Source organism: Uloborus diversus, chromosome 4 (genome assembly GCF_026930045.1).
Source record: "Uloborus diversus isolate 005 chromosome 4, Udiv.v.3.1, whole genome shotgun sequence".
NCBI lineage: Eukaryota > Metazoa > Arthropoda > Arachnida > Araneae > Uloboridae > Uloborus > Uloborus diversus.
Window position 1 is genome coordinate 109234575 of NC_072734.1, and position 16670 is coordinate 109251244.

The following is a 16670-nucleotide window of genomic DNA, read 5'->3' on the forward strand; positions in this document are numbered from 1 at the left end:
GTGGGGTAACTTCAATACTATATCTCAAGTCCTACTTCAAATTCATCATTATTGTTCAAAGTAAATTTCAGAAGTTGATGACAAGGCACCATTTTGAGGTACTTCACATTGTAAGAAGACTTAGGTAGGCCCAAGAGCACTAAAAATTGCCATCCTTGGGTACACATGGTTATGTGTCCTTGGGGTAATTAAAGGTGTGCCATTTAGGTTTTTTAAGACTCACATCAGCGCAACCACAGTTTAACAATATTAAAAATCAGAAACAACACCTTGAAAACATAGGGCAACATGACACCTATAACGATAATGAATATTTCAATCCACAACGTACAAAAAAAAAAAAAAAAATTGTACATGTTCTTTTCACTTAGATCCTACTACAACCGAAAAATTGTGCTAGAATCTTACTCATTTATTTGATGGCATTGAAACTTCCTGACATACTGGAGAGGGCTGAGACACACATGTTGAACCTCCCATCCAATCTCTCTCGACAATACTTGGAATTTCCCAACCAACGCCATAGGTACAACTGTCTGTGGGTACAGCAGCTTCCCCTATTTAATTATTCTGAATATTTTAATAGAGAGCTTTTATAATTACCTCATTGGGTACATTGCATCATCAGTAAAAGTAATTGCAGCCCAGTGAGAGGGGGTGCAACCAGGAGCAAACTAAACCCCCGAGGGGGAAGCATAAATTATGTAGCCGCTGGCTCCTCATTAGTGGCAGGTTTTCAAATTAAAAAACAGAAATCCATCCGTCTAAAATAATCCTTGCTGTTTTCGGGAACTTTTGTTTTTTAAAAATTAGTTTTTCTTTAATGGCACCGCTGTCATTACATTCATTAGGATACCTGCCAATCTTTGAGAGAAAAAATTCGGAAGAATTTTTTTTTTATCTTTAACGCAAAATAAAATCAAACAGGACACCTACACTCTTTACATTTAACACAATATGAAATTAGTTATGAATTTCAAATCAACTGAACTTTCTTTCATTTAGTAAAAATTATTTGCATTGCTTTCTTTAAAAGTTTGGAAATAACGTTCACTCATCTTAAAAAAAAAGAACGAAGCAAAAACAGCACAATGGCCTAAAACGCACTGACGTGTTCTGTAAAAGTATCGTTAGTGCCAAAATTGGCGAGATACAATTTTTTTCCTACAAAACATTAAAAATCCTGAAGATTTAGCTCATATAACCGGAAAAAGACATGAAAATCTGTAAAACTTTCTGAAAATCAGGAAGGGCTAGACAAGTATACATTAGCATCAGTGGTGCACACAGGAAGTTTTCATGAAGAGGAGGGGTGTCAAAGGTTCATTTTCATATCATATGCTAATATGCAGCTAAACATTATTTTGCTTTTATTGATTGTAGGTAATAAAATACAGTGAAATTAGATAATTACATAGTTAACATTAGTTGATGAAATTAATTTTTATCAACAAATACTTAAGGAAATTACCAGTATACTCCAAAATTTATGAATTTACTTTTCTCATAATTGAAAAATAAAAACTAGAAATAAATTTTAGTCCTAAATTTATTAGTACTTATATTATAGTTACCTATGTGTTCAATTATTTTATGAACTACATATAGGTATATAATTAGAATTAATTGGGGAAAAAATCACAGGTGATAGGAAGGGTCTGAACACCCCCCTTGTGTGCAGGGGCATGCACAGGGAGAGGGACATCTATTGGTTCGAGCCCAAGCCTGAAGGGGCCCAATATTTTTAAAACCAGAGGTGAAATATAGGAGTAAACAACATGGAGGGGGTCCCGGAAAAGTCATTTGTGACGTGCTTTAAAATTTGCGCACCATTGATCAACATATATTCTGGTAACTATTGGAAAAAGTGGATGTTTACATTTTTTTCAGCATATTTCATAAGTTTCACAACTTGAGTTGTATTAGTACAGAATGGAGCGTCTGAAGAAAGTAGCTAATAAAAGAAATTCAATATTTATTTTTAAATTTTTAATATTCTATTTTAATTTTAGTTTCACTTATGAACAAAATTCATTTCACAAGATATAATAAACACGAAAAAATATAGTACAACTGCAGGGAAGATATCAGCTAACCTTTTCACTGGTTGCCTTGATATTACATGATAAAAGTTTTCCTTTGCAATCTGAAAATATTTAAAGCAATAAATAAATGGTAATTTTACAATAACATGAGCATGTTTTATAAAAAAGGACAGATAAGAATTGTAATGATAATTTCAAGACTCCAACATTTTCAAGAGAAAACAAATATGAGTAACTGGAAACATCTTTTATAATCCTTAATTCAAGATATCAACTTTATTTTTATTTATTTATATTGCGTAAAATGAGCAAACCACATAAAGGATAAATAATTCACTAAATACTTTTTTCAGTAATAAAACTACAATCTCTTATTTAAATTAAAATATTTACTGCAAAATTTTTTTATTTTATTAAGTTAATAGTAAATGAAAGTAATAATAAAAAGAAAACTTACAAGTTTTTTGAAAGAGTTAGAACAGCCATGACACAAAAGTACAAAATCACTCCTGAAAAAAAAAAAAAAAAAAATGAAAAAACTACAAAAAAAAGTTATTAGCCTCAATGACGAATAACAGTTACAGTCAGTGGTTGTTCCCATAGGGTGTACTCCATATACGCCGTAAACTCTCAATTTTTTTTTTTAGACATATGGCGTATATCCTCAATTTTCAAAAATTTTCATTTTATGACATACTAGCAGTACCCGCACAGCGATGCCCTTACTAAAAATTTAAAGGAAGTTTGTTAAATAAAAAAAATTCATGTCCCCCCCCTGATGTGAAAGGATCACCTTTCTTTAACTAAAATGCTTACACACCTTTTCAAAAAAACCTATTCAAGTTTATTTGGAACTTAAAACTATTCGCCAAAACATTAAGTTAAATTTACAGTTGCTTTAAAACTCTTTAGCGAGTGAGATGGTTTCTACTGCAATTTAAAATGTTTTTTAAAAAAAGGCATCAAATAGTACCTTTCCAATGTTAAATAATAAAGCAACTCTATTGTTTATTGCCAAACTCGACCAGCAACCCAGTAACCCAATTGCAAGCGTGCGAAGCAAACTCCGATTAATTAGCTATACCAACAAAAGAAAAAAAAATCATGTGGGACATTCGAAAATCATCGTCAGAAAAAAAATTAAATTCTGACATTTTAAATTTAAATTATGTTTTTGGCAATCACGAGTTGCGACAGGACACTACTCATTGGGGTTATTATTTCTAGAAACTGCTCCTGTCTCCCAAAGCCTGCCTTCCTCCTGAGTGGTTACGTGTGTATAGGTGTGTGTGTGTAAGAATATGGTGTAGATGCATGTACTTTGTATTGGCGTGTCAGTTTGCAGGAGTATGTACAGTTTGACCGCGGATTGTATGCAATTTGGCAATCTGCTAAGTAAAGACTATTCCATCTGAATGAATCTAGCAGGGGAGAAGGGAAAATAACGACGGGATTTTGATGCACGCCTTTTATAATGTCACTAGTGCCTTATCCATTTATTGCATTCTCTAAAATAAAATAAGGGAAAACAAAAATAGTTACCATGGAAACAACAGAAAGAAAAGAAAATATTTTCATTTCATTCAGGAACGTAAAAGCAAAATGGTGAGCTCAAAACTTTGTTGTGAATAAATAAATCAATTAATTTTTTCCGTGAGAATATAGGTCAAATATAGTTTAGATTTAAAAAAAATGTTGCTGAGAGCAAATTTTCATTTTTACAAAACTAAGGCTAAATAATAGAGAGGCAAAAGTGCATATCTGTAACTAATCAACTAACGCCTCTATAAACTAATAGATACGTCCATTTCCGCCTATAAACGGGATATTAGCCTTTCCATGTAATCGATGGTCAGACAGTATGTGTGTAGGACATGGACGCCACAGTCCAGGAGGAATGGATTCCAGTGGACAGTGCTGCTAGTGGACGCCCAAGACCAAATAAGCAGCACCTGCTGGGGCTGGTGGACGGCGGAGCTGCAGAGGCTCCCTGCCCAATCTGAAAAAAGGAACCGGAACGTCGAGCATGGTCAAATGAAAACAATTAGCAATTGTGGTTGCTCAAAAAAGTCGTATATTTCATTCAGTTAAAAAAAAAATCGAAAGTTTCTTTGGAATTCAAAACAATTTTCCAAAACATTGAATTACATTTACGGTTGCTTTAAAACAGTAATCCTAGACTGGATTGCTCAGTGCCTAAGCACCAGGCAACCACTCAACTGGAACAAAGTTCTTTTGCGAGTGAAGCAGATGTTTTTCTTTAGCAATAATAAACGTTTCGCCAAACAAACAAATAAGTACAAAATCACATTAGCAGTAGCTTTCAAATGTAAATGATCCTGCAAATCTATTGTTTATCACCAAAATCACCAAGCGACTGTGCTACAGTAACCCACAGTGACTGACCCAATTAGCGAGCAAAGCGAGCTCCAGCAATAAGCGATCCAATTTTTCTAATGAAAACGTTTAACTGAAAATTCCCCAGTAGAAATTATAACGTAATTAAAAACCACAGTACATCTAGGATAAAAAGGAAATCCCCTACACCGTGTCAAAAAGAAATTATCTGTAGAAAAGCTATCATTTGAGAAAAGAAAAAAAAAACCCTCTAGAATTAAAAAAAAAAAAAATCCCCCCCCCCCCCCCCTTCTGATGTCAAATAATCAATAATCATATTCTTGAACTAAAATGCGTATGCGTAAACACCCTTTGAAAACCTAAAAAACTTTTGCAATTTGAAATACCTTGCCAAATAAACAAAAAATACATTAAAATTACATTTACTGTAGCTTTCAAGTGTAAAATAGTTCTGCAACTCCATAATTCATTGCCAAATTCGCTAAGCAACTTTCTAATTTTAAAAAAAAAAATCAATTCACATGCACACAATGAATATAAAATAAAGTAATAAAAGTAAAATATTCATAAGCAGAAATGACAATTTTCCCCAAAATGTTTAAAAAACATAATTGAAAATTTTCTGAAAATAGACCTAGTGTTATAGTTGAAAAGCTTGTGTGGGAAATGGACCTAGTGTTATCAGGGGTCTGTCCAGGATTTTTCACAGGGTCCGGTTTTTGTGAAAAATCAAATAATTTTGTGAAAATAGAATTAATTTTGTGAAAAATCAAAAAATTTCGCAAAAAAAAAAAAAAAAAAAAAAAAAAAAAAAAAATTTTTTTGTTAAAACGAAATTTTAGAATTTAGAAATGGCACAAACTGCATCAATTAAACTTAAAGTTGAGTGTTTTCCTCGTCTATGACAAGAAAATCATTCTGGATTTTTTTTCTGATATTTGGCGGCGGGGGGGGGGGGGGGGGGGTGCATCGCTCTTTCAAGTATCAATATTTATCTACCATTCTGCATTATGTTAAAATTTTATACTAGATATATTTCTGTACAATATTTAAAATAATTGTAACAAAAATATAAATAAATAAAACAAAATTCAGAATAGGGTTCAGCATTCAACTTTTTGACCCAAGACACTCTTAAAAAGCACAGAATTTCGTTTAAAACTTATAAATTCCGTGATTTTAACAAAAATAAAAAGATATTTCAACTGTTTACCTCTTAACAAAGCGTAATAATCATCAAAAATTCGAAAAATCGGATTCCCATAGCGGATGCAAAGAGATCGCAATTCTCAAAGTGAAGGCATCAAAAGTATAAAACGGCTTGTAAGAGAAATATTTTTGATAAAATTATTTTTAAATTGTATTTTAGAGTCCTATGATAACATATCATTAATATCTGTGGACACAGTTGACCCAAAAAAACAAAAAAATAATAATAATAAAATAAACCATCTATTCAGCATTTTAATTTTTGACTCATAACAGAAAATGGAATTTTGCTTTAAAAACATGAAATGAGAGTTCTAACAGAAATAAAGAGACTTTTCATTTATTTGAATCCTAATAAAGCGAAGTTAGCTTGAAAAAAGAACAAAATATGATTCTCATATCGGATGTTAAAAGATTGCATTTTTCAAAATGTAGACATCTAAAGAAAAAAAAAACGGTAATTAAAAGAGTTTAATCATCCTTGTTAGCATCGAAAAATCAAAACCCATATAATTTTCTCCTAAAATAACAATTAAACATCGCACCGCACCGTAAAAACGCAAATATTGACAAGCCGACAAAATGATGAGAATATTTTCCAATCAAGTCATTATAAAGGTTCAACGCCAGACGCTAAGTGGTGATAGTTTTCAAGTTGGTAACCCTATCTGAAGCGATCATATTTTTTCCTCACCCTTACTATCCCTTTGCAGTTCTAAGTTCATTTCGCAGATATATATTATTATTGTTTATTAAATCATGAGCGGAGAAAAGTGCTTACCAATGCCTTTTCAGAAAAGTTTACAACAACACCGCTGCTAATTAGCTGTGATAAAACAAACAACCATTACATTTACTTGGCAGTAGCAATTATTTATCGCTTGCAGGAGCATCGCAAGAGTGCCGATTTTTTCTTTTTTTTTCAAAATTAGCCGATTTTGTATAAGCTGATCCCTCTAATTTGACTTTAAAAAAGGTTCCAAAAATTATCGGTTTATACACAGAAATATGCGTTATTTTGCTTTCAAATTTGCTCTTTCAATAAACAATTTGTGACAGATCCGATCTTGTTTATCAGAATTTTGTGAAGGGTCCGTTTTGTTTGATCGGGATTTTGTGAAAGGTCCGTTTTGTTTGATCGGGATTTTGTGAAAGGTCCGTTTTGTTTGATCAGGATTTTGTGAAAGGTCCGTTTTGGTTGATCGGATTTTTGTGAAGGGTCCGTTAACGGACCCAAATATCCTCTGGCCAGACCCCTGGTTTTAGCTTTATCTCGAAAGAAAAGCCTTGAAAATTGGCTCAATTAGAATCGCTAATATCTCCTGTTCTAATTAATCAAGAGAAATGGAACAAACATCACTTTGTTTGGGAAGGAAAACTCTTTCCAACGATATATAAAGCTGGGGAATAGGCGGATTTTTTAACCGCCTAGGCAAAATTTAGCTTAATTAATTAGAAAAAACTAATTTGAAATTTAGAATTTCTGCTTTGAGGTGCACAGGCCCGGGGTACGTTCGAATTTTGTGCCAAATTTCAGGGCTGCAGATGCTATAGGGTCTTCTGGTCATCGGGTACAAACAAACAGAGAAACAAAAACCGTCGCTCTTATATATATAGGCTAGCAGTACCCACACGGCGATGCCTGTGCCCCCCCCCCCCCATTTTAATGCCAAGTTCGCCGTCTATGGTGGCTGTTCAAATTAATTTGGCAGCGGTATTAATTAATCTATATCTATCTTTTTCGTATTTTCTATACCTATTTTCATTTGCGTTTTGTATCATTCACCTTTTTACTAAAAAATTGCCGCCTTCAGCGGCTATCAACCTATACGATCTACCTCTATTTTTTTTACCCGTCTGTATTTGTTTTAACCTCCCTGCCCATTTTCTAATCTAAACAAAGATCATTCAAAAAACTGCACTTTTATTCATTTAATGAAATAGTGCAAACAAAAAGATCTCTACTAGTTCCCCGTACTTTGCAAACAGTAGCGTTTGCAAAAAAAAGAATCACCTCACTATTTTAATTACATTAAGTACGTAAATATGTAACGTAAAATAGGTACAACGGTCCAGAGGAAGTGACCATGCTACAGTAACTCACCCAATTAGCGAGCGAAACAAACTCTGACCGACAAGCAATTTCGATTAAAAAGCACAGTACATCTAGGACAAAAAGGAAATCCGGTACTCCGTATGAAAAATTTAACTACTGAAAAGCTTTTATTTGAGAAAAGAAAAAAAAAACTCCAGAATAAAAAAAAAATACTTCCCCTCCCCTTTCTGTCTGATGTCAAATAACCAGTAATCATATTTTTTAACTAAAATGCGTGAACACCTTTTAAAAACTTAAACGCAATCCTTTGCAATCCAAAATTATTTTGGGAAATAAACAAATCATCAGCAACTTCATTATTTATTGCCAAATTCTCCAAGCAACTTTCAAATAAAAAAGAAAAGAAATTAACATTCGCACAATGAACATCGGTAAACAAATATGACAACTACGCAATAACCAATCAAAAAACCACCGGTTCTACTATTCAACCCCAATCGTAAGCTCATGCAAAAAAAAAAAACTCACTAAAATCGACACAGCAAAATGTTCAAACACAATCCAGGCATGACGTCACAGAATGAAGAAACATCCCCCCCCCCCCCCGCCCACTCCGAACGACGTAGAAGATAAAATGTGTCACTTTGAATTTTAAAAAAATTGTAAAAAAAAAAGCTATTATATATTTTTGAAAAAAAAAAAATCCAAAGAAGGTGAAATGTCTTGTCGACTACATACTAAATTTTCAGAAAGAAATCTCTCATGCATTTTGTAGGATGGGTTTAGAAATAATTACACCTAGGAAAAAGCAAAAAATAAAGGTTTTTTCAAAATCTCATAAATTTTTCTTTTTAAAAAAGCTATCCCGTATTTTTGAAAACTTTTTTTTCTGAAGAGGGAGACATGTTTTAACTAATAAATAGTAAATTTTCAGAAAGAAATATCTAATAATTTTTGGGGGATGGGTTTAGAAAAAAGTTAAACCCCGGGAAAAAACACAAAATAAAGGTTTTTTCAAAAATTCATAAAAAATTCAAAAATTGGTCAATTTTTAAAATTTTTTTGCTTGTCATTTTTGATATTAAATTCTCTACACTATGGTACAAAAAATATTTTTCTGGCGCGATTAGTTGGGGGTCTGCGACGAATTGAACACAAAAATAGGGCTAAAAATCATAAAACATTTGATTAAGAAAAAACCAATTATAAATTAAGAATTCCGGGTTTGAGGTGCATACCCCCGGGGTACGTTCGATTTTTGTGCCAAGTTTCAGAGCTGTAGGTGCAATGGGGGCTTCTGGCCATCGGGTTCAAACGAAGAAAGAAAGAAAAAGACAAACAAACATCGTCACTCTTATATATATAGATTATGTATATGATCACGTACAAATATTGTGTGTAATGGATTACTGGGAGTATTTCCTCAGAAAAGCTGATGAGTACATCACTGGTTACAATAACAGTATATGTTAATACAAAAATTCAGACAATGTGTAAAAGTGTAGAGCGAATTTCATACAACAGACCACCAGAATACTTCTTCATTACAAGCAGTATATATTATCTTACAAGTACATTGTCTAGTTTACTTTATTAACACAAGATCATCATTTTTATAATTAAAAATTCAAACATTAAATTGTGAATAAATCTCACCTTCCCTCATAGTTTTCTTTATCTGTATTGCCTGTAGATTGAAGATTTGATTGACGTGGTTGAGAGATTCTATCTGACAGACTTAATGCTTCAAGTGCAGAACAGGCCTCAGGTTCAACATTATCAAGCTCTGACTAGAAACACATTAAAAAATATATAGTATAGCATCTGGACGTGTAGTATAATGTCTAGAAAAAATGTTATCACAAAATGTTCAGTCAATTAAATATTATTAATATGAATAAAAATGAAAAATTACTAACTTAAAATAATACACAGATTTTGACTTTCATATACAGAGGACTCTCTCTATCTTTACACTACTTAACATAAACACTGATATTCTGAATGCATTTTGATGGTCCCGGCAAAACTCCATAGACTTAACGCAGGCTGACCTCTTTGTACTCTGAACACCTTATAATATGAACGCTATTTTCAACCCTGTTCAATTATTACCTCTCTATATACTGAACATGTTCACAATCAGCAAGCTGGAATTCCTATGAATCTTATATAAGGGTCATTCTTCAAAAAGTGTAACTTTTCTGTCACACGCCTTTTACAGAAAACATTTTAAGGAACAATTCATTTAACAATGCTTTTAAATTTCATCAAAAATATATCTATTTAAACCTGCCAACAATTTTTTAATAATAATTTTTATTTTAGTATATTTTTGGTTCACGACATGTGAATTCTCACCTCCGTGGCATGCCACGGAGGTGCATGTTTTTGTTGCATGTTTATATTGCGTGTTTATGTTACGTGCATGTTTATGTTGTTTAATAACTTGTTTAATTAAAAGTATGAACTTATTTATTATTCCTTTTACAAGTGTCTCAAATACTAATTGTTTAAGTATATTTAAATTTTTAAACTGTGTTTTAGTTCGTTTTAGTAGGACAAGGAGTCATGTCACACAATAAATTCTCACCTCCGTTACCTAAACACAAAATGCCATTCCTCATTAACAGGTGGCAGTAATGACATCAAATTTTATTTTACATGATACAAGAGAGCCCCCTTGTTTATTTTCAGCCATAGTTGAAGTTGTGAGATTTTTATCAAAAAACAAGAAGATAGATTATGCTTTAAAAACTTAGTGTGGTTACTCTGACTTCTCACCTCCGTGAAATGGAATTTCAGGGATGTAAATTAATGTAAAAAAGAAGTGGATATGCTTTCATATGCTTAACATGTGCAATGCAGATTGTACGAAGAAAAAAAAATCCCTGAAAAATGTATCTATTAGGCCTATATTAATGGACAATTCCTCACCTCTGTGAATCTCACCTCCATGACAGACCTTATGAAAGTCACTATTTCTGAGCGAAAATAAATGATGGAGGGGAAATACATCAATAATAGGCATTCTACGAAAATTATAAATTGCCAATCATCCTCAAATTTCCTAAATACTATTTTTCATCATACATTTGAAAATTACTAATTAAGCTGTACTTTAATTCAGAGAGCATAATATTATATTCCCACTAATCATTAAAATAGTTGATTGTTTGCACAATTACCACTTTTATACTAAATTGGCATTGATTTTTAAATATTAAAAGTTTTTTCTTTTTTTTTTACTTCCGTGAAGAAGGCATTTTTTAATTTTTTATTTATGAATAAGCGGTGTAGTAAAAGCTATTCGTACTAAACAATATACCGCCTGTTTCATCTATCAAATTTTTAATTTAAACTTTACTGCCTGCTTTAGCATTAACATAAATATAAATATATTAAGATGAACTGTAATTTTTGAGCATTATAATCAAGAAATCAATCACTTATTTTCTTGGCTGCTTTAGCATTAATGTAAATATAAGTATACAGTGTGCTCTCTTTTTATCGATGCTCTATTTAATGACTTTCTCTATTTAACGACAGCTTTTCACGGTCCCAGATGGTCCACTATAGTGTTAAAAGCATTCTATTTAAGGATGCTTTCTACTTAAGGACGATTTTTTGTGGTCCCTTGAGAAAGTTGTTAAACAGAGAGCCAACTGTATTAAGATGAACTGTAATTTTTGAGCATTATAATCAAGAAATTAAAAACTTATCTCATTTCATACTTTTTAGTGCGAATCAAGCTGATGAAAAAGTCTTTATATTTTAAATTTTTAAAAATATTTTTATAATTTCCTTTTGCATATGATCATTGATTTGCGCGTTATATAAATTGAATTTCTCCATTTCTTAATATTCTATGCAAAATATTTGGGGGTGCAACCGCCCCCTCTCACTCCCCCTATTTGCCGTCCCTGGTTTACATCCTCCTGAGTTTCATCAGACATTGCACTAGCCGCCAACCCAAAATTCAGCACCTCTATCTCAATAACTGGTATAGCTCACTAAGCAAAGTACTGAACATAGTCCATTAATACAATAGAATTCATATTACATATGCATGCATCCAGGGGCGGACTGGCCAGGTCGGCTAGTCGGGGATCCCCAACTGGGCCAACTGCCGAGTGGGCCACTTGAAGCAATTTTTTATTGAACTAAACACAGCTAAATTCACACCTAACATTCTTTAAAGTGTCATAATATAAAAAAAAGTGTTTGGAAACAGGTTTTTTTTTCATCCCTAAGCAGGGACCAAAGTAAATAGCAGAAGTCCACACGTGCGAATGCTTTCCTCTCATCAACTTTCTCTCTAGTTTTTAGAGCTTTGGGGGCCATGACTCCCACATTGAGAAAACGAAATGAGGCCAGAGAAAATGAAGTTCGACAAGGCCTGAAAAAAGGGCCCGGGATGAAAAAAGAACATTAAAAACTTATGTTTGTACATCTATTAACAAAAATTGAAGGGGCCTGCACCATTAGACAAAGCGGCCATGGCCCTGCCATAAATGCGTGGGCCATGCTTAGGGGTGTTGATCATGAGCAGGAACATGCACAAGGGGAGGGGGAAAGGGACGCCTGTTGGCCCTGTTCCCAGCCTGAAGGGAGCTTGAGATTGTTAAATGAGGGGTGAAATAAATGTAGGGTTGTAGGAGTAAGCAAGATGGAGGGGTCCCGTAAAAGTCATTTGTGACGGGCTCCAAAATCCAAAAGCTTTCCTTCCTTTCTCTATTTAAGTATTTGAAATTCGCATTTTTTTCTTTTGGTTATAATTGAGATATAGAGAGAAATTTCCAAACATATCGAGTTCACATCATGTGCACTCAACATGTTTAGCAATTTCTGTCTTGTCTGTTCATTTTTAACTTGTTTTTTGCTTTCAAGAAAAAATAAAAAGCAAAACAAAATGCAGTACATGTGTTGTGGGTCATGTGTGAGGGGCCCCAAAATTTCTATGCACGCTCCTGGTATTTACTGATTGAGACAGATTCAACTAAATGCTGCCAGTTGGCAAGCTATTTATTTGGTCTATTGTAAATTATCGCTATACGAGTATTTTCATTTTAGAACAGCATACGGGAAAGCAAGTTTGGACTACGATCAGGGGCGGCAGGGGCGTGCACAGAAATTTTGGGGTCCCTCACAAATGACTTTTCCGGCCCCCCTCCTCATTATTTACCCTTATATTTCACGCCTAGTTTTAAAAATATTGGGCCCCCTTCAGGCTCGGGTCCGAGCCAACATGTGTCCCTCCCCCCCCCCTGTGTACATCCCCGAGGGGCGGATACACAAACAGTATTTTTAAGGGGGCCAAAGAAATTGAAAAGCTCACCCCTCCCCTTCTTACCATTTCTCATAATGAAGTTTTTATAACTTTATTTTCAAATGTGTTTGATTCTTTTTTTTTTTTACTTTTTTTTTCAGGATCTTTTAAGACCAATTAATGTACTTTAAAGTAATTAAATAGTATGCACTTTTCTACTATGAATGCGGAAGTAAATTATCTTTAACATTTCAAGCCAATTAAACACTAAACGCTACATAATTTCACCGAGATGCTGTAAAATGAGCGGTTTTTATTAGGAACATTTTCATAATGATTATGACACATGGACAAGGTTATTAAACAAACGCATACATTATTTAAGTTTTTTTAATGAATTGATATTTTAACCATAAAATATTGTGTAAATAAGAAAATTATAACTTTATAAATATGTTTTATCGAAGAACTCAGAAGCTATTTCTTTGAGAGTTCCAAAGCAGTTGCTGATTTGTTCTTAAAAATTTAAACACTACATGCCGTTTCAATTAATATTATGGTTTTGCCAAGAAACTATCATATGATTAATGTCATTTTGCTTTTTTATAAGCTGGAAAAAAAATCTTTTATCTCACGAATAGCTTCCAGGGTTAAAATGACTTTCTAGGAACATCTTCACGCAATTTTAAAAAAAAGTCAATTATTGATTCTATCAAAGAAGAAATTTTAGACGAATCGCGGTGTATTACATTCCTTTGAGTTCGAAACCAGCAAGTTAAATTGCCGCTGTGATCTCTGACTCTAGTATTATTTCTTTAGCAAACAAAAATGCATTTATTCAAATGAGATTTGTGTCTTATGAGTTCTTTTTAAATAACTGTCAAACATTTCTTCATGTTATATAGAGAAGTCAATTTAAAAAAATGACTATTTAAATAAATTTTCCTCTTGGAAGGTGCTCGGGCCCCTTACACTCCCCCTATAAAATCCGTTATTGACTATGATAAACAGAATCTGAAACAGGAAAAATTTCGACTTATTAGAAGGGAGAGCCCTTGAACATAAGTGGAATTAGGGCTGAATTCGGGAGAAGGGAAGGGGGGGGGGGTTTAAGGGTTTTTTTTCTTTCTTTTTTGGGCAACATTAGTTGTAATCAGGGCCAGATTTAGACTTAACGCGGTTCCTAAGGTATTTCAGGTATGAAGTCTCTTTGTAGTCCTAAAGTCACCAGCGATAGTCTTTCTTCAGTCTACAATTGAGGACTTTGATGCAAGAAACGGTTTACGCTCCAACTTTTTCCTCTTTTGATATTCATTTTCACATGTGGAGAATATAGATGTTCCGACTGGTGCAACAACGAGACACAAACGCAAGATCAGACTTCTGCTTTGTAGTCAATTATGTGGGAAAGATAATAGAGTTTCTATTGGACAGGGATGTTATTTGTTGGTCTTACTAAAAATGAATGAGTCTGGACTTACCTGGTTCTTGATTCTTGGTTTTCGCATCAAGGCCCTTATTTCTATTTTTCGGATTCAAATATCGAAAAATCGCCAAAGTTTTCGAACCTTCACCATTCCCTTAAAGTCACTAAAGATAGCTTAAAACTTCACTTATAGAAATTTCCATGGGAGAGCTCGGTAAATCTTTTATCTGCACTAATAGCCTAAAATTGATTTCAACTTCAGGAAAAAATGCCAAGAGGGAACTGGTGTTTTCCTAAGACCAAAAAAAGGGCAGTGCGCTTTCAGATAAAAGGGTACTTTTTGAGAAGTTTTGTCCAATAAAAAAAGTGCTTCTTTTACTGTTTGGTATATTAGGTAAATACAAAGTTCAAGTGTTTTCGATAGTAATTATTTTTAAAATTTGAAAAGCTTTTTGATGTTTCGTTTTAAAGGTAATGCAAATCATATTCAGATATATTCTAATAAGATTCTTGAGTGATTGAAACGAGGGAGTGACGTTTCAAGGACAGGCATGTGTAAATCTTTACCTTTTGAAAAAAATTTGCTTTTGTGAACTTTTGTTTAAACTATTAAGGGGCAAGGAAGGTTGTTTAAGTGCTGGGTCAAAGGTTAGCTTAAAAGCGGAAGGGCATGGCGTCCTCCTAAAAAGTCTTGGGGGATACACTTGGGAAAACTCTCCCATTTCCTTTTAATGTTTCCATTATGTTTTTTAAATTTCAGTGTTGAAAAATTCTGAAGGAGAGTCGCCGGATTCCCCATAGTAACGAAATGTAGTTTAAAATTGGGTCGAGTATACTTTAGTTTTCAAATGCTTCCAAATGAGATCACTGAGCCTCCTACTCTCTCAAACGTGACTAAAGATAGTTTTGCGTTTTTTAATAGTTTAAATTCGAAACATTTTCATTGAGAGCTCCCGATGCTTCCCTGTTCGATTAGTTTTGCCATGTGTAGCCTAAAATTGCATTTTTTAAATTTCCATTTCGGAGAAGAGTTCCCGACATTCTATTGCAAACGAAGATAGACTAAATAAACGGACTTCAGTTCTGAGAAACCCCTTCTTTTCTCACTCCTCTACCTATATAGATCAACTAATTTAAAAAAAATTCCGGGGGATTTACCTGATTCCTCCCTTTCCTCGTGTCCTTCCTATGTTGTCAGTATAAAGCCAAAAGATGTGCCTTTTCAGACTTATAACCATTGATACCCTTTTTCAAGGCACATAAAAGTGTAATTCAGTAAGTTATCGCCCTATAGGCAGGGCTAAGGCAGAAATACATGATATACAACCGCCAGCTCAGTCAATTCCTGCCGAGAACTGCAGTTTCGTGCTTATTAACACTCATCAGCCCGGCATAGGAAAGTGACTGAGCTGGAGGTGGAAAATCTCTTAAGGAAGCAAAGAGTGTCAAACTGCCTTAGCCCTGGCTATAAGGCAGTAACTTACTGAATTACCTGCTTTTCCTTCAATCTTCGAGTTGAACCAAACCATTGCTTCGGTCACTCGTCGGTTAGTGCTAATTCTGTATTAGCTACCAGTTTGTTTGACACTCTTGGCTTCCTTAAAAGATTCTCCACCTCCAGCTCAGTCACTTTCCTATGTTGGGCTGATGAGTGCTAATAGGAACGAAACTGCAGTACTCAGCTGGAACTGACTGAGCTGGCGGTTGTATATCATGTACATAAAAATGTGTCAGTGTTAATTTTATGTTACGTTTCACGATTTTCTTTTTTTAGAACTTTAAAACTTGATTTAGAAACTTTAAAAAAAATAGGAACTATAGCTGTAGTATAATGTCTTTGCTCGACTCGGGAAGAATCGAGATACGGTACTGTTTAATTTAACTTTTTTAATTTACAGAGGTGGGCCAAAATATTGTTTTGCCGACTGGGCCAAAGTCAGCCAGTCCGCCCCTGCATGCATCTAATCTCCCTACACAATAAACACTCTCATCATCTGAACACTTTTGTTCGGTCTCATGAGGGTTCAGAATAGTGAGAGTTCACTGCACAATAGTTAAGCATGTTTGGTTCAATAGTAGTAATTCAAAAAAACATTGCACAAGTAAAATGGAGAACAAAATCATACCAAACCATGCTCAGGGCTCATACAAGCTTTTAAAAACAATTTCATGACCAATTTCAATAAAAAAAAGGACATAAGTAGTAAATGCAGCGCATTAAGGTCCATTCTCTTAATGAACATAATATTCCAATTAGTAATACTTATTGCTCTGTCTCACTCCTCTAAACATCAAGGGGCCCGAAAT

General features: G+C 33.8%; 1 protein-coding gene across 3 annotated transcripts in view; it reads right to left on the reverse strand.

Annotated features, from left to right (window-relative positions):
* Window positions 1-16670, reverse strand: part of LOC129220493 (cytoplasmic tRNA 2-thiolation protein 2-like) — a 53786-nt gene that overhangs the window by 1620 nt on the left and 35496 nt on the right. For all 3 annotated transcript variants that reach the window (XM_054854916.1, XM_054854913.1, XM_054854915.1), the window contains 3 exons: window positions 9325-9458; window positions 2503-2554; window positions 2097-2146 (listed from right to left, as the gene is read on the reverse strand). In XM_054854916.1, coding sequence (XP_054710891.1) covers window positions 2097-2146; window positions 2503-2554; window positions 9325-9458 — 236 coding nt within the window. The remainder of the gene's footprint in view (window positions 1-2096; window positions 2147-2502; window positions 2555-9324; window positions 9459-16670) is intronic.